Genomic DNA, 21,288 nt, shown 5'->3' on the forward strand with positions numbered 1-21,288 from the left:
TATTTTTTAAAATGTTATTGAGAAATAAAGGAAGACCCAGAACCAACTCTGAAGTCCTATTTCTCAGTATAGAAGATTTGTTGTTAAGAAAGAAACAATCGATCAAACACCTTTATAAACTCAAGCTTTCTGCAGTATGAACCATCCTAAAATTTGTAACTTATTTTTAATCCTTACTGGAGGATATTTCTTTTATTGATCTTTAGAGAGAGTGAAAGATAATGAGGAGGGGGGAGAGGAGAAAGAGAAAGGGGGAAAAAAGAAACATTGCCATAAACTAGTTGCCTGCCCCATTTGCCTCAGCTGGGGTCCAGGATGGAACCTGTAACCAAGATACATGTTCTCAACCAGGAATTGAACTGGGGATCCTTTGGTCGGGGCTTGATTCCTTAACCAAAAGAAAATTTGTAAATTTTATTTAATCATTTCCATTTTCTCACCACCACCTGTTTGTTGTAGGTACTGGGGATATTGGAAACAACTCCAAGACAGAAAAAGCCAAGAAGAGAAAAAGTAAGAATAAGATTTTATTTGCTTTTCATGTGAGAAATGATTTTATAATGCCACTATTTCATTAGCTTTATTGTTATTTACAATATTGTGGTAGGTAGAACAATGGCTCCTCAAAGATGTCATGTCTTAATTCCTGAAACCTGTAATCTGTTCTCTAACATGGCAAGTGGACTTTGCAGATTTAATTAAACTGGGACTTAAAATGGGGGAGATTATCCTGGATTACCAGGGTGGCCCAAATATACTCCCCTAGTCCTTAAAAACAAATGGAGAATCTTTCTTTGGTGTGGAGAGGGGAAGAAGAAGGGTCAGAGAGACACAATATTGTGGCTCTAGAGATAGAAGAAGGGCTCTAGCTTGTTTAACCCAGGGGATAGAGCATCAACTTGCAGATTAAGGGCCCCAGTTCAATTCCAGTAAAAGGCACATGCCCAGGTTTGGGGCTCGATCCCCAGTGGTGGGCATGCAACAGGCATCCAATCAATGATTCTCTCTTATCATTGATGTTTCTATCTCTCTCATCCTCTCCCTTCCCCTCTGAAATCAATAAAATATTTTTTCTTAAGATGGAGGAAGGGAATAGGGAATGTGGGTAATTTTAAGAATCTGTAATTCACACAGCCTTCACCTCCTTGTGTATGATGTGAGATAGTAATTAAAAGAAATTACCTTACCACTTTTTTTCATGAATTGAAATGCCCTTTCATGTGACTTTCCCTGTACACATGGACTTGTGAATAGAATTCTACTCTTATATTTTCAGTTGGGAGTAAAAAAAAAAAAAAAAAAAAAGATACACTGAGGAGAAATAGAAAAGACAAAATTTTTAGTAATTCAGTGATGTTGAACCTCTGTGTTTAGAATCTAATCAAGATTTTCACCTAAAATCTCCTAATTTCTTTGGAAACTTGAAAGTACAATGGATTTACTGAAGATTATTTCAGGTAGAATTAAGACATTTTTAAAGGAGAATGACCTATGCATTTATTCGTCAACTTTCTTGACCTTCAACAAAATTTTATAGTTTTCTTTCTATAGATTGTGCATGTTTTTAATTTTCCTGTCAAATTTTCTGAGATATAACTTATATATAATAGATTTCATCATTTTAAAGGTTTATTTGAGTATTTTAACACGTGTGGATAGTCATGTAAACCACCATAATCATGAAATAGAGCATTTCCATCATCCACAAATATCCACTTGTGTCCCTTTTGGCACCACCTGATCTTGAAATAATGGATCTGTTTTTATCACTGTATTTTTCTACCTGGAATTTCATATACATAAATTTATACAATATATAGTTTATATATTTTTGTGCTTTTTTCACTAAGCGTAATGCTGTTGAGACATATTGATATTACTGTGTGTATCAGCAGTTACTCCATTTCTATTGCTGAGAAGTATCCCTTGTATGGATGAGAAGTTGATTTATCTATTCATCTGTTCGTAGGCATTGAGCTATTTCCAGTTTGAAAAAAAAAATGATGATGAGCATGTTCATACAAGTGTTTGAGTGGACATATGTTTAATTTTTAAGTTTCTTTTGATAAATACCTAAAAGAAGTACTTGTAAGTCATACTAATTGAAAATAAATGCATGTTCGATGCTTTGTGAATCTGTCAAAGTATTTTTCAAAGTGGTTATACCCTTTCATATATCCACTAGAAATTTTTAAAAGTTCCAGTTTCTCTGCATACTCACCAGAACTAGATATTGTTAGTTTTGTTTTTTTAATTGTAGCTCTTCTTAGCAGGCATATAATGATTTTTCTAGTAATTCTAATCTGCTATTTCCATTTCCTAATAATTAATGGTATTGAGCCTTTTTATTTGCCATTATCCATAGATCCCATTTGGTAAAGTATCTATTGAAATCTTTTACCCTTATTTAAGTGAGCCATCTCGCCATCTCTCTCTCTTTCTCTCTCTCTCTCTCTCTCTCTCTCTCTCTCTCTCTCTCTCTCTCTCTCTCTCTCTCTCAGAGTTATTTATATGTCCTGGGTTCAAATCATTTGTTGGTTATATCTTATAGTCTTAAAAATCTGGCTTTTCATTTTATTGGCACTATCTTTGGGAGAACAAATTTTTTAATGTTTGATGAAGTCTAATTTAACAAATTTTTCCTATTATAATCTGTTATTTGGGGTTCTATTTAAGAAATCTTCACCTAATTTGAGATTCTGTTTTCTTCAAGAAGTTTTATGGTTTAGTGTTTACATTTAGCTCTATGATCCAATTTAAGTTAATTTTTGCATGTGATGTTAGCTAAGAACTTTTTTTTTTCAGGCATAAGGTTATTCAATTGTCTCTGCAACAGTTTTTGAAAAGACTGTCCTTTCTATTATACATTGAATTAGTTTGCTTTCACATCCATTTGAAAATGAATTAGCCCTATGAATTTGAAATTCTTTTTCAGAATTTATTTCAGAAATTCTTTTTCTGTTCCATTTACCTATATGTCTACTATTATGTCAGGGTCTTGATTACTGTAACTTTATAATGAGACCTGAAGTCAGGTAGTAAGGCATACAATTTGTTTCTCTTTTTCAAAATGTTTTTATCTCTCTTAGGTCCTGTGCATTTGGAAGCTTCTTCTATCTTTAATTTTAGTCAGCTTTTAAAAATTGGTTTCAGAGAGGAAGGGAGAGGGAGAGAGAGATAGAAACATCAATGATGAGAGAGAATCACTGATCAGCTGCCTCCTGCACACCCCCTTCTGGGGATGGAGCCCACAACCCAGGCACATGCCCTGACTGAAATTGAACCTGAGACCCTTCAGTTCCCAGGCCAATGCTCTACCCACTGAACCAAAATGGTTAGGGCAGTTTAGCCACTTTTAAGAGCACATCACTTTCCAAGGTGCCTAATGAACTTCAACAGATGGCTATGTTCTAGGCCCACCAAAGATAAATGGAGAAAAGCAAAATATATCACCCTGCAGAATGCTACCCCTTTTGTGTGAAGCTTTCCTAGAGTTTCCCTCGCCCCCAACAATAGTTTGCTCTCATCTTACTCAACAAATCTTAAGCTGGTGGTCCTGCCAACTATTAGGGAAGTTATGAACTATGGTGTTTTGTCTGGACCCTGACATCTCTGAGAATGCAGATATTCTGTTAGTAAATTAAGAATTAAAATAGGTATTTGGAACATGACTTGAAGCATTTATTTCAGTAACTCTAAAATGTATCAAAAGTCCCTTTGGAACCTATGTGACCAATATTTGTAAATGTTCTAAATAACTTTAAAATATGTACATTTGAACTCTTTGCTGGGTTCCAGCTTCTCCCTTTACATATGCTCTCTATCAAGCACACTGTTTAATACTGGATCAATGGTAAATTAGGTTGTGTTTGTTCCATCATGTTGTATAGAGATGTATTGAATTTTCCAATTGATCTGCCAACTCCTCCATGTCCTGTTGTTTTACATTAAAATTTTGACACCATTTATGATTGTTCTAACTTAGATACCTTCTTATTTATAGTTCTCCTTTATCCTTATTAATGCTTTTTGCCTTCAAATATTTTTTCAGGATGCTAATATTGCCACGTTAAATTCTATAGCTTTTAGTCCTTTTCAAAGCGCTCCTCCAAGCAGCTTTTTTTTTTAATGTCTCTTGTAAAGACACTACTTTTTGTAATTTTCTCAGATAATCCTCACCTTTTAATAATTACGTTTTATTTAGTACATTCATTATGATTCCTGACACATGTGGGTTTATACATCAGTATTATTGCTAATCATCACTTTTGTGTGTTTCCGTGTCTCTTTTCTACTTTCTGAATGATGAGATAGAATCCTATATTCTACCTTTTTTCTCTACTGGCTTGGAAACAGTAGGTAAATTTTCTGTAATTTCTTTAACCATGCCCTAATCTCAACTGGTGACAAAAATCTTATCATGGATTCCCTCAAATTCAACATCCCATCTCTATCATTTAGCTATTATATATTAATATTTTATTACTAATTTTCTCATTATAAATTTTGAAACATAATCATTTACTTAAATTTTTCATAATTTTATGCCATTTTATGCCATTGTTTCTTTCTTTGGTTTCACCTTTGGTCTAGCTGAATAAATCCTTGGTTCTTTTAGTGAAGGTGTCTAAGTGTTATATGTGCAAATTTGCCATTATTTTGAAAGAATTTTTTATTGATTTTTTCTGTAGAGAAAGGAAGATAAATAGATAATAGATAGATGTAGATAGATAGATAGATAGATAGATAGATAGATAGATATTAGTTAGATGATAGGTAGATAGATAGATAGATAGATAGACAGATAGATGCTAGATAGATATGATAGATAGATAGATAGATAGATAGATAGATAGATAGATGATAAGTAGAAATTCATATGGAAGAGAAACATTGAAATATTGATCATTTGCCTCTTGTATGGGTTCCAACTGATCAGGCACCAAAGCAGCAATCTAGTTATGGGGCCTGACCAAGAATCAAGCACACAGCCTTTCTGTGCAAGAGACAGCACTCCAACCAACTAAGCAACACCATACAGAAAGAATTTTTTTTCCAAGATTAAAAATTCTAAGTCAATGTTTAGTTCTCTTCAATATACTAATACTAGAGGCCCAGTGCATGAAATCCCTGCACTGGAGGAGAGGGACCCTTCAGGATTCTTATTAGCAGCCTGCACCCTCTCCTATCTGGGACGTTTCAGGCAATGTCTGAGTGCCAGTTTAAGCCCAATCCCACAGGGATCTCACAAGGATCAGGCCTAAAATGGCAGTCGGACATCCCTCTGGCAATCCTGGACAGCTGGCTCCTAACTGCTCGCCTGCCTGCCTATCTGATCACCCCTAACCACTCTGATTGCCAGCCTATTTGCCCCAACTGTCCCCACTTACAGCATAATCACCCTAACTGCTCCCCATGAGCCTGTTCTCAACCAACTGACCCCCCGGCCGGCCTGCTTGCCCCCAACTCCCCTGTGCTGGCCTACTCACCCTCAAATGCTCCCCACTGCAGACCCAATCACCCCCAACTGCTCTCCCTGCTGGCCTGATCACCCCCAACTGCCCCCCTGCTGGCCTGATCACCCCCATCTGCCCTACTCAGTATCCTGATCTCCCCCAAATGCCCTCCTCCCTCCCCCACAACAGCATGATCATGGCTCACTGCCTCTGCCTTGGCCCCACCACCATGGCTTTGTCTGGAATGATGTCCAGAAGGTCCCCCAATCTAATTAGCATATTACCTTCTTATTAGTGTAGATCAGTTGTAGACAAACTCATTAGTCAATAGAGCCAAATATCAATAGTACAACCATTGTAATTTCTTTTGAGAGCCGAAAACCTACTTCTACACCTGGGCCATGAAGTTTCAATCACGCTAAACATGTGTGCTCACACATAGTATTTTGTGGAAGAGCCACACTCAAGAGGCCAAAGAGCCATATGTGGCTCTCGAGCCGCAGTTTGCCGACCACTGGTCTAGTTGATTACTGCATTGTCTTCTAGACTCTATTGTGTTGCTAAAAAATATTCTTCTTGTATTTTAATTGTCATTTTTTAGTTAATAAGCTATTTTTCTTGCCAAAATATGTTTTTCCAATTTTCGAGTTACGAAAATTTTAAGGCTACTGAAAACTTGAATAATTTTACAGCAAACATAGACTCACAATTAGCATGTATTGTGCTTGCTTGATGTGGGCCACAAATGAGGCAAAGTTGACATGGGCCACAAATGAGGCAAAGTAGAGAACACAAAGAGCAGGTAGACACTTTTCTTCAGGGTTAACTCATCCCTGAATCAGAGCTCAAATGAGTAGATACAAGTATAGTCTCTGATTTTGTCTTCAGCTACCTAACTGCACTAGGTGAGCATAGATGGAGATTTACCTTCAGAACATGACAGCAGCTGTATGTTTCATTGTCATGGAAGAATCATGGGTGGGAGTGACTGCATTGAGAGTTACTATAGCTTTATAGAAGCCTGATGTTTCTGCTCAGGCATTCTGATTATGTGAAATTTGAGAGGTGAGATAAAGGTAAGCATTCTATTGTTATGCATCAAAAATGCCACTGACAGAAAGACTTTGAAACTTTGGAGATTTGTGGGATAGTTTCCTAAGTACTCCTATGTCTTTATAGAAACAACCTCAACATGGGAGGAAGTTGTACTTGTGCAGTTGTAAAATGAGACATAATGAAGAATCTTCTCTTTCAGGGACAACAATGCACAAAGAAGAGACTGTGAATTTTACTGCTGAAATACTTCCTGTGACCTGTGGGAAGATGGAGGGCATGTTAATTAAGAGAAAATTGCAACGAGGTAAGTTTCAAGGTCTATTTTCACCCATAACCCCTCCCTGAAAGAATCACAAAAGTAATGGAATTACCCATGTAAATTACCCATTGTTCAAGGAATTGGGGCCCCAGTTTTGTCTTGAGAAGAGGTAGGGTTCCCTAAGGTGAAATTTTTACACTTTAAGAAATGGTGCAGATTAAGTGTTCACTTCCACAGGGATGCCCAAGGAACCAAAGAGAAGTTCAGAAACATCTGTGAAACCCTGTCTGAGGGTAGAAAATATTACATACTTTACTTTGAATCAGCCTCCACCTTCATATCCTGTACCTCTTTTGGAAATCATCAACAAGACAGGGTGTTTGTTATAGTGAGAAGTTCACAAAATATAGAATCAGAAAACTTGAGCCCCAGCCTCAGCTCTGCCTAGAGAGACTGAGTAAATAATGGGGCTTTACTGAGCCTGAAACTTCTCATATAATATATGGATAATAATTAAAAACCTGCCTCCTGGGTGTGACTTTGAGATAATGTACATAATGACTGTAAAATAGCTTGTGATTTGAACATTATAAAGCCTTTCAATGATTATCTATTATGATGAATTTCATATCAGATTGGTTGTAATGTGGGTATGGGAAAAATAAATGTGTCATCAAAACTAATTTTAAACCATTTTACTGAGATGTAACTCTCATATATAAATCAACATTTAAAGTACAGAATTCACTGTTGAGCTTTTTGTTTCTGTTTTGTTTATTCCCAAGATTATAAAACCATCATTTTAATCTAATTTTAGAACAGTTTTGTCCTCACTAAAAAAACACACCATATCTCTCAGTAGTCAATACCCACTCCCACCTCACCCCACCATCCAGCCCTCTGCAACCACTCATCTATTTTATGATCTATAAACTGGCCTATTCTAAATATTTTATATCAATTGACTCACATAGCATGTGCCTTTCTATGACTGGTTTTCACTTAGCATGATGTTTTCAAGGTTAATACATATATGCCATGCGTTATACTTTATTCTTTTTTATTGTTAAGTAACATAATAGTCCATAGTGTGGAGACACAGTAGTGCATTTATCTGTCAGTTTAGATTTTCTCACCCTTTCACTATTATGAATAATGTTGTTTTGAATAAAGATTTTGGTGAACCTAGTTTTTAAATTCTTTTTACTATATACTGTCAAGTAGAATTGCAGGATTATATGGCAATTCTATGTTGAACTTATTGGAAAAAAATCAAAATTATTCGCCACAGTATGGCACCAGTTTTTATTCCCACTAGTAAAATCTGAGGGCTCTCATTCCTCTGCATCCTCACCAAGTTGTTATTGTCTATATTTTTCATTACAGCTATCCTAGAGGACATGATATGGTATCTCAATGAGGTTTTTATTTCCTTTTCTCTAATGAAATAATGTTGTTAAGTATATAACTATATTTTATCCTATATAATAAAAGCCTAGGTGGTGTCACATGCAACATCATCGCAAGATGGCCACCACAAGATAGCTGGCTGGGGAGGGCAATTGTAGGCGATCAGGCTGGCAGGGAGGACAGTTGGGGGTGACTAGGCCTGCAGGGAATGGTAGTTGGGTACAACCAGCCTGCAGGAGAGGCAATTGAGTGCAACCAGGCAGTCAGGAGAGGGCAATTGGGGGCGATCGGGCTGGCAAGGGAGCTTTTAGGCATCAATCAGGCTGGTTAGGGGGTGATCAGGCTGGCAGGCAGAAGTGGTTAAGGACAATCAGGCAGACAGGCTGGCAATCAGTTAGGAGCCAGCAGTCTAGGATTGTGAGAAGGATGTCCGACTGCCCACAGGGATCAGGCCTAAACCGGGAGTTGGACAACCCTTAAAAGGCCGCAGATTAAAGAGGGTGCCGGCCAGGCTGAGGGACACCTCTCCCCCAGGCACAAATTTCATGCGCTGGGCCTATAGTCTATATATAAGTAAAAATTTCCACTGAATAATATTACACAATCATTTTAAAGTCAGTTATTCATGACTTCACATAAGAAAAATATCTGCTCAATAATGCCATTGAACTGGAGGAAAATTATTGTAATTCAGGGCACAGATGTTGTTTTAGTGTCATTGTGAGCAGCAGGGCAGGGCTCCCACTTGAGATTTCAATCCAAAGTAGGAGATCTCCTTACAACAGACTTACAGGTTTGGGGATTCTCAAGAATGAAAGGTGAGGCCAGACTGTTCTGCTAGTGATCTTGACCCCAAATTGGGTGGCTGCAGATATAGTATTTGAGCTCTGAAGACAAGGAGGTTTCAAGATCAAATTATCCCGGTCTTACAGGAGCCACGGTGAAGTGTATAAGGACAGAGGATGGAAAGTGGTTCACCCCAATGGAATTTGAAGTTGAAGGAGGCTATGAAAAAGCAAGCAACTGGAAGAGCACTGTGTACTGCGGTGGGAGAGCACTAAAACGGCTGATCGAGGTATTTCAATGACTGGTCAGGAAATATGACTTTCCTTGTACTTGAAGAAAAGGTCACTATTTTCTCACCAAATATATATTGAGTCATGGCTAGATCCATGAGGTTCCCTGACTTTATTCTTGTCCTAGAGTAGGGGTGTCGAACTCAATCAGAGAAGGGGCCAAAATCTAAAATCCAGCCTAAATCGCGGGCCGAATGGTTTACTGAACAGTCATAAACTGTCATTGTGATGGAAACGCAGCAGAGTGCAGTGATGACAGCGCGGTGCGGGCCACATTGCAAGGCCTGGCGGGACGGATTTGGCCCGCGGGCCTTGTGTTTGACACATGTGTCCTAGAGGGAGGAACCCCACACTCTTAAGTCAGTACAAGGCAGCACATTGATGTCAAAGGGGCTCGGATGGGGTACGTGCAGGAGCCTGGGGGAAGGAAAGGTCATTCTGATTCAGGGGCTTGCACACAACTTTAACCACTGAAAGAAAATAGACCATCTACAGTCAAACAAGTGGTCAGAAAGCACTCCAGAGAAAGGATGGTGTGAAAACCAGAATCATGACTAACATGGCTCCATGGGTTGAGGTAGATGAATTACATGTGATAAGGTATAATCCACCAATTGGGATTTTTTGGAGGAATTTAATGCGAGGCTAAAGATTTTTAACTCATATCAAAGACAATGCAGAACCAGGGAAGTCTCCTAAGATGTGAAATGACATATTTAAAACAGTATCTCAGACAACATTGAGCCCAGAAATGACTTCACTGTCTTTCAGCTCAAGACACCTATTGTTCACCCAGCTCTGAATATTCTCTGATTGACCTGACTTGTCATCCCTTCCCTGGGTCCCCTGACCCACTATTAAGGCCCTTCTCACAGTTTTATACTTACCCTTTCATGCAACCCCTTGCTCTCCTAGATCCCTCTAGGGTTTATACATCTTTGTGTGCCCAACATTGTGCAGAGTACCTGACACCCCATAGGGACATGTGTGTGTCATTTGATCAACCCTGGTGTGAGGAAGTACTTAAGTGGCACCAGTGGGAATGAAAAGGAAGTGAAAGCTGTCAAAAAGATTGTGAAGGAAATGAAAACTTAAGTAAACAAGAACACAAAAGAAAAGGGAAAAATTCTAAGGAGGATTTTCCAGCTACTATTGTTGAATTCTAGAAGAACAGCTGAGGAGAGGAAATGGTTTCTCATTTAGACATCTTGGTTTGAGCTGACAGTGGAACGTCCAAGGGGAAATATTTGAGGGAGGTTGAAATACACAAAACATAATCACAGGCTAACCATACCCTTGTATCTTTTACTCTTTCAGAGTGGATATCTACCTCAACCTCCACATGACAGGAAGAGAAAGGTGGTTATTACTTTATACAAGTTCTTTTCTTTAATCTTTATTGTTGAAAAGTATTACATAGGTCTCCTTTTGCCCCCCATTAACCTCTTCCAGCCTGCTCCCATCCCCCCAACCCCACCCACCTCCTGGCTCTCACCACCCACCCTCCCCTGCCTTCCCTGTAAGGTTCAAAAGTCGGTTCATGTTTTTATGTCTTGAGGGTCTATTTTTGTTCATCAGTTTATTTGGTTCATTAGATTCCACATATAAGTGAGAGCATGTGATACTTACCTTTCTCTGACTGGCTTATTTCTCTGAGCATAATATTCTCCATGTTGTTGCAAATGGTAAGAGTTCTTTCTTTTTTATTGCCATATTTCTTTTTTATTGCCATTGTGTAAATGTACCACCATTTTTTTATTCACTTATCTGCTGATGAGCACTTGGGATGTTTCCAAATCTTAGCTAGTGTGAATGGTTCTGCTATGAACACAGGGATGTGTGTATTCTTTTTAATGAATGCTTCAGGTTTCTTAGGATATATTCCTATAAGTGGAATCACTAGGTCAAATGGGAGTCCCATTTTTTGCCAATACTTGACATTTATTGATTTATTTATGATAGCCAATCTCATTATCATTTTGATTTGCATCTCTTAGATTATTAGTGACTTTGAGCATTTTTCTATATGTCCACTTTGGAGAAGTGTCTATTTAGGTCATTTGACATTTTTAACTGGATTATTTGGCTTCCTTTTGTTAAGTTGTATGAGTTCTCTATACATTTTGGAGATTAACCTTTTATTGGATATATCATTTGCAAATGTGTTCTTCCATGTAGTGTTATTTTGTTGATGATTTCATTTGAAGTACTGAAGCTTTTTATTTTAATGTAGATCAATGGAATATATCAGAAATCAACCCAAGCCACTATGCTCAATAATATTTGACAAAGGAAACTAGAGCACCAACTTACACAATTCACTAGAATAAATCCAAAATGGATAAAAGACTTAAGTGTAAGACATAAAACCTTAAGTCTTAGAAGAAATAATTGGCAACAAAACTTCAAACATCTCTTGTAGCAATATGTTTACCAATATATCTCTGAGGACAATGAAAACTAAGGATAAAATATACAACTTCTTATTACATAGCTAAATATATACCAGAAGCCCAGTGCACAATATCTGTGAAAGTGGGAGGGAGGTTTGTGTCCCTTAGCCCAGTCTCTCCAATCTGGGACACCTCAAGAGATGTCCGACTGCCCGTTTAGGCATGATCCTAGTGGGATCAAGTCTGAAGAGGCAGTCGGACATTTCCCTCACAATCCAGGACTACTGGATCCCAACTGCTTGCTTTCCTGCCTGCCTGCCTGCCTGCCTGATTGTCCCAATTTCTTTTGCCTGCCAGCCTAATCAAACCCTCACCACTCCCTTGCCAGCCTGGTCACCCCTAACTGTCCTCCCTTGCAGGCCTGGTTGCCCTCAACAGCCCTCCCCTGCTGGCCTGGTCACCACTAACTGCCCTCCCCTGCCAATCTGGTCACTTCTTACTGCCCTCTCTGCTGACTTGGTCACCCCTAACTGTCTTCCCTTTCAAGCCTGGTTGCCCCCAACTGCCCTTCCATGCAGACCTGGTCACCCCTAACTGCTCTCCTCTGGAAGTCTGGTCCCACCCAACTGTCCTTCCCTGTAGGCCTGGTAGCCCCCAACTGCCCTCTTCTGCTGGCCTGGTCACCCCCAATTGCCCTCCCCTACAGGCCCAGTTGCCCCTAACAGCCCTCCCCTACAGCCTGGTCACCTCTAACTGATTTCCCCTGCTGTCCTGGTCACCCCTAATTGCCCTTCCCTTCTGACCCGGTCATCCCTAACTGCCCTCCTTTGCCATTCTGATCATCCTTAACTGCCCTCCCCTGCAAGCTTGGTCTCCTTCCCCCATCTGCCTGGTTGCCCCTAACTGCTCTCCCTTGCTGTTCTGGTCACCCCTAACTGCCCGCCCCTGCTGACTCAGTCACCCTTAACTGCTTTCCCCTGCAGGCCTAATCTCCCACAACTGCCCTCCCCTACCAGCCATCTTGTGGTGGCCATCTTGTCTCCATATGGGGGCAGCCATCTTTGACCACATGGGAGCAACCATCTTGTGTGTTAGAGTGACAGTCAATTTGCATACTACCTCTTTATTATATAGGATTTTATATCATCTCTTTTATGGTTTCTCAGTTGTAATTAGCATTGTTGCCTCTTCCCTTAGCTCCTCCCTTCATTTTATTTAATTTATTTATTTATTTTGTATGTGCTTTCAGATTTGTAACATTGAATATTAGGTTAAATGCAAGGTCATCTTTGAATGGTAAACCATTTGAGATGAGGATAATAAAGAGTCATCAAAATAGATCTCAAAGCTGAATTTTAGCTATAGATGTAGAAATTGTCAGGGTGACCAGTTTATAAAAGCAGACATAATTATGGAATATATAAAAGATATTTCTTAATAAGGTCACAGGCTCATCTTTATCTCAGACCAGATTTTTAAAATAACTTTAATAAAATCTGATGAATCAAAATTTGATCACCATCACCCAGATGAACCAGGTTTAGTACTAAGTCCATCTTGGGACATATATGAAAACATACACTATTTCATGAGATAGGCAATTAAAAGCATATTTATTTTCTGCTTTTGTTTTACATCATTTTTCATTCTGTGAAATATACTGCAGTGAGGCTAATTGACTAAACCCAGGAGAGTGATGGCATCGACACCATGTGTTTAGAGAAAGGAGAATTGGTCATGGCAAAGAAAGGTGGATACTGTCATCCCTGCCTCCTCCTGCTCCTCAATGAATCACTTTGCCTCCCTCCAGCACTCATCAGTGGGTGGGCCAGTCTCCAAGCAGTCTCATTTGTGTCACCTGAGATGGTCACAAGAGGGTAGGAATTTCTCCAATAGACAATGGATTAGACAGGATGTTTCTATCTATCCAGCAACCCATAATCTTCTGTATTCTCTCAGAAGGCAGAACCAGGAAAGCAACCATGAGCAAATATAGTTCCTGATAGTTCCTGATTCATATGTAAATGATGATTCTCATTTAAAAGAGAGCAATAAGTGGTTTTCTGGCTTAATCACCTCCTTTTCACCCCATTGAGGAAGGTGAGATGTCTATCACATAGTTTGGGGGACAGCAGGTAATGGCACCTGTCACTGGAGATGGATTGACAGATGTTTATTAGTCACATATACTCCTAAACCAAGGAAGGAGGGCAGTGCCAGCCATGCAGGCCTCACAAAGGTTTCCCCCAGGAACAGAGGGAACAAACAGGGGTTGTGCAGAGTGGGGTATCCCCTGGTTTCCCTGGGAGGTTATGGCATGCTTGTTTAAATAATTCCATGGCTGACAGAAAACTGAAACCTGTTATTCCAGGCTGAGCATGGTTACACGTGGCTCCTTGACAAGGAGCATTGTTTAGCTGTGGGACCTTATCCAGGATAGCAGATTCGGGAAGGGAACTTGCAGTTAGGCTGTTCAAGGCCTTCTCAATTTTACCTTCTCAAATGTCACAGCAGCACATAATATTGAACTTTAATGTTAGTCCTTACAATGCATTTTCTTGGTTAGGAAAGGGCTCAATCACAGGCCAGCTATTTCTCATGAATATATGTTCGTATATAACGCAGTGTATCTTCATATCTGCTCTATAAATTTGGTTGGGTTCAATGAGTAGAAGATATGCCACAGGATTTGGATGGCAATACTATCGAATTTTATCTTCTTCAAATGAAATTAAACATGGTTAAAGGCCATACATTAAGAATGGTAAGAACTCTAGTATCAATTGTTTAAGGGGGTCCCTTCATATTCTGTTTATAGAACAAAGCAATTTCACTCTCTCTGGCCATTCAGAAATGGAGCCTCCCAAACTTACATGCCACACTGAGTCAAGGGACATCTTCCCAGGGTTCTAGTGCCAAAGAGCTCTATCCTCCCTGGCACGAACTTATCATCTGTGCCTGTGGTCTTTCCAACTCAAAGACACTGTCACAGGTCCAGGGGCCCTCCAGGTACAGAACCCACAGTCCAGGAACTCCTACCAGGCCCTTCAACTCATGGGGAACCTTCAGTCAAGAAAATAGGATGTAATACTGTCTTAGAAGTTTATTGCATCTTATCAGTTTCTCAATAAACCACCTTTCCTTGTGTCATTTTAGTCATTCTGGTTCAGATAAATCATTTTGTTCCAGGACCTTGTTTTAGTTGCAAAGTAATACAATGGTTCATATTTCTATAAAAATCAAGCTCTTCTTTGGTAGCTAGTCTTTCTGTGTTAGAGAACCTGGTTTGTTTGGGATTTTTCTTTGTTTGATTGCTTGTTTTTAAAATATATTTTATTGATTTTTATTTTATTTTTTTTTACAGAGAGGAAGGGAGAGGAATAGAGAGTTAGAAACATCAATGAGAGAGAAACATTGATCAGCTGCCTCTGGCACAGCTTCTACTGGAGATGTGCCTGCAACCAAGGTACAAGCCCTTGACCAAAATCAAACCTGGGACCCTTTAGTCTTCAGGCTGATACTCTATCCACTGAGCCAAACCAATTAGGGCATAGAGACTCTGGTTTTATAGGAAAACCTTTTCTGGTCTTCCTGAACTTCACCACAACCAAGAATTTTTTTTTTTCTGAAATGTCCACTCCATGCAGTTGGTTCACAGCTCAGGGGGAAGCACATAACTGTCCATGCAGGTTCCCACAAAAGTAATGAGTTCCAGATTCCCACAGCGCTAGTCTTCAAGGTCTCACTGGGGATACAGATATTGTTTTACCTTCTAGCCTGAAAACGCAGTGAAATGCAAGATCTGTGGAGATGAAGGAAAGCTCTTCAAATGCAGTTTTTGTCTCAGCTTCTTTCATGAGTACTGTCACATCCCACCTGTGGACCCTGAGAGGTTTGTGACATGCACACCCTTCTTTTACTATGGACCTTCTTCCTGCCATACACACTCCCAATGCAAAGTCTCTTTTTGTGTCCTGATGGGGAAAGAGCAGGGTCAAAAATACAGTGTCCAACGATATGATGTGCGAGCTGTTTAAAAATACTGTCACCAAGAGGTTAGTATTCCTCTCACTCCCCTAGGAGGTTGAAATGGGTGGCTGGGTCTTTTATCTACATACCACTACTATCCTTTCCAGAACTTTCCCACCTTGGACTCCTGTACACAGGAGAGCCAGTGCCAGTTATTTGTGTTCTGTGCTTATTCAGAAAAGGCAGCAAACAAGGACATTTTTCCTCATTTTGCCATGTTCTCAAGAGGTTAATAGAGACACAAGGGCCCGAAAGGTTAAGGCTCGCCTTCTGACACTCAGGCTTGATGCTAGTGCTCCCAGCATCTCAGAAAGTGAAAGGGGATCCCATCACTCACCCAGAAGCCATCTTCCACCAAGTAGACCCCTGCTGTTACTCCAGGAACCAAAGTTATCACATGAGAGCCCTGGAGATTCTGGGAGATGACCCTTGATTCCCTGGCTGTGCTCATCAGCCATTCCTGGAAGGAGACCATTGGCAACTGTGGGAATGGAGGTGTTTCTAGGCTTGCCTTACTCACTTATATCTGACATTTCAGTAAGGATTGGATATGTACCTTCTGCAAAATACAAGTGCCTTCAGGAAATCCACAACATGCCAGCTATGCTGAGATCATAGCGAGACGGATGGGGCCCAAAGAGAAATCGGTGAGTTGGACTTGATCCAAAACATTTTCTTTCTACTCACATGAGAAGTCAAACAGTCAGGGGTGAGGGCAAGGGTTGCAAAGGGTGCCTGCTCTTCTGACCATGCCTCAACCACTCTGAAAATTCACCAGAACCTGTTTGCAAAAGTAAAAAGAAAAAAACAACTGCTCAGCTATTGCATGTTACTGTCCAAGAGCAATCCCTGTTTGGGGAAACTTCCAGAAGTCTACTGTGATCATGCATCTGTTGGGGCATGCATATGGGCTCATTCTCGCCAAGCTGCATTTCATTCACAATCTCCTTCTTTTGCAGAAATGTGTGTTCCTCCTCCTAAAGCTCTATTGTCATTTAGAGAAAAACATTTTTCAGAATATTCCAGATGAACATTATGTGAGTAACAACAACAAACCATGATTTCAAACTTCTGTAATGTTATCCCACCTTGACATGGTCACTGTGGGATCTGTGATATGAAGCCCATGTGTGGGAAAGCATGTGACCTGTCTTTCCATTTACCTTGTATTTCCTCTAGATGTTATGAAAATTTACAGAATGTAGACATTGGACTTTCTCAGTAATGCTTCTATTGATATATTTTTCACCAGGTTCAAAAGGCTTCTCAATGCCTAGAGACACTTAGGAAATTGGATGAAATCAAGAATAAACTAAATGGAGGATGTTTTACCAAAGTGAATGGGTTAGTGGTTGACATGAAAAAAATCTGTCAGGATTCTAAGGTAAGTGGTTCTCCCTACCTCCATTTCATTTTCTACACATTGAGTCACTCTGCCTGCATTTCCTGATACTGGGAGGTTTTAGAGTTTCCATCATCCAATGGCAAACCTATACAAGCAAGGATTCAGGGAGTGGCTGGGTTTTTTAATTGAGGATTTAAGCTCACCAGAGAGAGAAACAGTGAATAAGGCGTTGTCCCTGCAACCAGACTCCAGGCACCTGAGAGCCCATTTCTCTCCTCAAAGGTGACAGGTGCCCATTGAGAACAGTGATGCCCTCCCTGTTCCAAACCTAAGGAGAAAATTACTTCCTAAAGTCATGTTATCCTTTTTATCTCTCCCTCAAATATACTCAATCAGACCTCTCAGAGGCCCCAAACTGCAGATTTCTTTGCATGTAAATGAACCATATAATATATCATCAGTGGGGAATAGAATTGACAATGTAAAAGGAAGATCATTGATTATACATCTGTAATATTTGATTATCACTAAGGCCTTAGATTACTTTTCTAACTTTCAATATAAGAAGCAAACCAAAGCCAATGATTAAGAATCATCTGTGTAGTTATGATTTCCCATTTCTGCCTGGACCACAAAGCTTAATCATGCTCTTAGGAAACAAAAGGTACTCTTAGGTGGTTAAGATTTTTGTTTTATTGTGTTTTTTTAAATAGATTTTTATTAATTTCAAAGAGAAATGGAGAGGGAGAGAGAGACAGAAACATCTATGATAAGAAAGAATCATTGATCAGCTCCTTCCTTCATGCCCCACACTGGGGAAAAAGCCCACAACCCTGGCATGTGCCCTGACCAGAAATAAACCATGACCTCATGGTTCATAGGTGGATGCTCAACCAATGAGCCATACTGGCAGGGCTTAGCTGCTTGAGTTTTTAAACTTAATCTACTTAATGTAACTTAGGTGTTTAAAATAAGAGTTCTGATCATTTTCCATTGCACATTGTCTAATAACAACGATGTTGTCATTATTTTTGTTTGTGTGTGTTTTTCCCCCAGCACAATGACTCAGTTCTAACAGAAGAGGAATTTGAGAAGAATTTCAAAGAAGTCTTTTCTATTCAGTAAACAAATCAGAAGAGTTCACTGGTAATGGATGCTGTTGATACCCTGGAAAATCCTGCTTTCAGGCAAATTTCTCATCCCCCAGCTGCTATGAGCATTGGCTACTTATGCCATCTCCCCCTAGTGTATCAATATGGGCCAAATGGAGACAGATTCACTCAAATGTTAAATCTCTTTGTGCTGGAGTTGGTTCCCAGCACCAAGGTTGAACCAACCATGTTGAGTGATTCGTGTTCCTGTGCTCCCCATGGCTGAACTAGTCTCCAGCTATGACCACATCCTTGCTTCGCATTTCCCAGCACAGTGTGCTGCTTCCCTTATCCCCCCTCCTCTTGAGAAAATTCTCACAATAAATCACTGACTAAAGAGACTTTGTCTTAGGCTTTGCTTTCAGGGAACCCAACTTCACATTATGATCTAGCAAGCCAGACCTAAGCTTGGAGTTCTGAGCTGGATCACTGTCTAGCCAGCTGGCAAGAGGGGGGATATTGATAGTCCATGAGGTACTAAAACAGTGCAGTTGCAGAGCACATTCACCTGTATAAATGAGATATTGGGAAACGGTATTGAGGCAATTGTCTAATATTTACAAAGAAATAGTAACTATAAGAACAGTGTGAGAAGATGGCTATTTCTTTTTTAAAAACTATTATACATATGATTTTATTAGTTTCAGAGAGAGGAAAGTTGAGGGAGAGAGATATAAAAACATCAATGATGAGAGAGAATCATTGTATGACTGCCTGCTACTGGGGATTGAGCCTATAACACAGGCATATGCCCGGAACAGGAATTGAACTATGGCTCCATGCTCAACCAGAACCACACCAGCCTGGCTAGGTGGCTATTTGGAAGCTCATTTGCTTATTTAAAGTGTTAAAAAAAAGTACATGACAAATTACATATATATATATATATATATATATATATATATATATATATATCAATTACCACCTGTATATGGAAGGTACACAATATGGAAGGCCTGGTGCATGTCCTAATTTTAAGAATGATGGACTTCTGCCAAGCCAGAGTGTCTCAGTTGGTTGAGCATCCTCTTGTGCAGAGAAAGGTTTGCCTCATGGCATATACCTGGGTTATATGTTAGGTCCTGGATCAGGACGTGTATAAGAGGCTACTGATAGATGTTTCTCTTTCTTATCTATATTTCTCTCTGTGTCTGTTTCTCCCCCTTCCTCTGCCTAAGCATGTGCTTGGGTGAAGATTATATATTAAAAAGAAAGAAAGAAAGAAAGAAAGAAAGAAAGAAAGAAAGAAAGAAAGAAAGAAAGAAAGAAAGAAAGAAAGAAAGAAAGAAAGGAAGGAAGGAAGGAAGGAAGGAAGGAAGGAAGGAAGGAAGGAAGGAAGAACGAACAACAGAACTTCAGAGAAGACTGAATTCTAAGCTCATGTTGGCCTCATGTGCCCAATCCCTGATAAAGAAAACACCAAGCCCTGAAACTCAGAATGGGGCTAAGTAGATGCATCTGAAATCTCTGAACTCTAGATCCTTCTGAACCCACTGTCCTGCGAAAGAGATCCCTGTCCCTGTTGGAAGATAGACCACTTCCTTACCCTCCCCCCCACTCCATATGCCTAAACTAAAATTATGCAGAGTTGTCTCAGCATGACCAAGCGAGAAATAATCTAGATGAGCCTGCTAGCTGAAGAGCTAGTTTATTCCAACAGAACTTCAGTTCTGGCCAACATGTACTACCTGTCACAGAAAGATGAGTCATTTGTGTAATGGGCAACAATAGGTCATCAAAAGAGATTACATATTGATGATCAGGTGGTTGAAATAAGCATCCCCATCCCTATTTTATATTATAACATAGTTTTTTTCAGGATTCACTCCTACACACAACCACTAACCATTGCTGTCCAGTCAGTCCTGCTCCTTTAGAAAGCTCACCCAGAGAACCCAGATAGCCATGGTAACCAGCCGATGGTTCAGGTGATCCATGCAAACAGATCTCCTACTCTATCTGTAGTGCGAATGGCCCTATCCAATTGACTAATACAGCCTATGCCCTCACCCATTCAGGCAGTTTAGCAGTAAGCCCAAACAATCATGAAGCAGAGCCTGTAGCTCTACCCAATGAGAGAGCCTGGAGGTGATTCTGCCCAACATGGAACAGTCTCTATCCCCATCCAATGCAGTATGCCATTGGAGGCCCCTCTCAATCAGAAAATTTTACCAATAACCATGTCCAGCATCAGAGAACAGCCAGAAAGTTCACTTATTGTGAAGCCCACCTTGTAACAACCCAACTTCAGGGAGCAATCATTGGCATCACCAGATCTCAGGTCACAATCTAAGGCCCAGTATGGGTGTGAAGCCCTTACAGTAGCCCCAACTGAGCATTAAGTCTAGCCAGAGACACCATCAGGCTAGGGAACACAGCTTAAAACTCTACCCAACAAGGAGCTACTGCAGAGCCCAGCCTGTAACCCTGAAAAATTACAGAGTCCATCTAATGGCACCACCATGCCACAAAACACAGCCTGAAACCTCAGTCAACAACAGGTGATCCAAAGCTCAGCAAGTGCACCCATCAAGCCACAGAGTACAGCCAGCACTTGTGCCTGATCAGGGAGCTCAACCTGCAAATCCACCAAACCACAGATCTCAGCCAACATCCAAACACCAACCTCAGAGCACAGTCACTAGCCTTCCCAACTGAGACCCTGATAACATGCCCCATCTTCCCATGGGTGCTACCAGCTATTCCTGTATGGTATTCCAATCCTAACTGACTGATGAAGGCATTTTCCTGGTGAAGTGAACCTGTAAAGTCTATGAGAGGAGATTGCTTAGTTATATGCACTGATACCAACACAAGAATCAAGGATCATGAATATTCGGGGAAACATTGCACTACAAAAAATAAACAAACAAAACAAACACTAATAAATTCTAATAACTACCCTTAAAGAAATTAGGATATATAAGTTGTCTGAGAAAAAATTTAGAATAATCCTCTTAAAGAAGTTTGGTGAACTATAAGAACCCATAGACATACAACTAAAAAATAAATAAATAAACCAAATGAGAAGTTTAACCACACAGAGAAACTATAAAAAGAAACCAGTCAACTAGCAATTCCTGGTCAGGGTGCATACCTGGGTTGGGGGCTCA

General features: G+C 40.0%; 2 protein-coding genes across 2 annotated transcripts in view; both read left to right on the top strand.

The window, feature by feature from the left end:
- The window catches only part of LOC118709344, a 197,066-nt gene extending 178,550 nt beyond the window's left edge, over nucleotides 1–18,516 (top strand). Inside the window, exons 31-34 of the mRNA XM_045575611.1 lie at nucleotides 16,218–16,326; nucleotides 16,639–16,716; nucleotides 16,932–17,063; nucleotides 18,081–18,516. Of these exons, the coding sequence (XP_045431567.1) occupies nucleotides 16,218–16,326; nucleotides 16,639–16,716; nucleotides 16,932–17,063; nucleotides 18,081–18,149 (388 nt within the window). The 3' untranslated portion in view covers nucleotides 18,150–18,516. The remainder of the gene's footprint in view (nucleotides 1–16,217; nucleotides 16,327–16,638; nucleotides 16,717–16,931; nucleotides 17,064–18,080) is intronic.
- SP100 (SP100 nuclear antigen) overlaps nucleotides 1–21,288 on the top strand; it is a 209,050-nt gene that overhangs the window by 113,571 nt on the left and 74,191 nt on the right. The gene's annotated exons all lie outside the window — the stretch shown is intronic.

The sequence above is a fragment of the Pipistrellus kuhlii genome, unplaced genomic scaffold, assembly GCF_014108245.1.
Source record: "Pipistrellus kuhlii isolate mPipKuh1 unplaced genomic scaffold, mPipKuh1.p scaffold_m20_p_7, whole genome shotgun sequence".
In the NCBI taxonomy this organism is placed as follows: Eukaryota; Metazoa; Chordata; class Mammalia; order Chiroptera; family Vespertilionidae; genus Pipistrellus; species Pipistrellus kuhlii.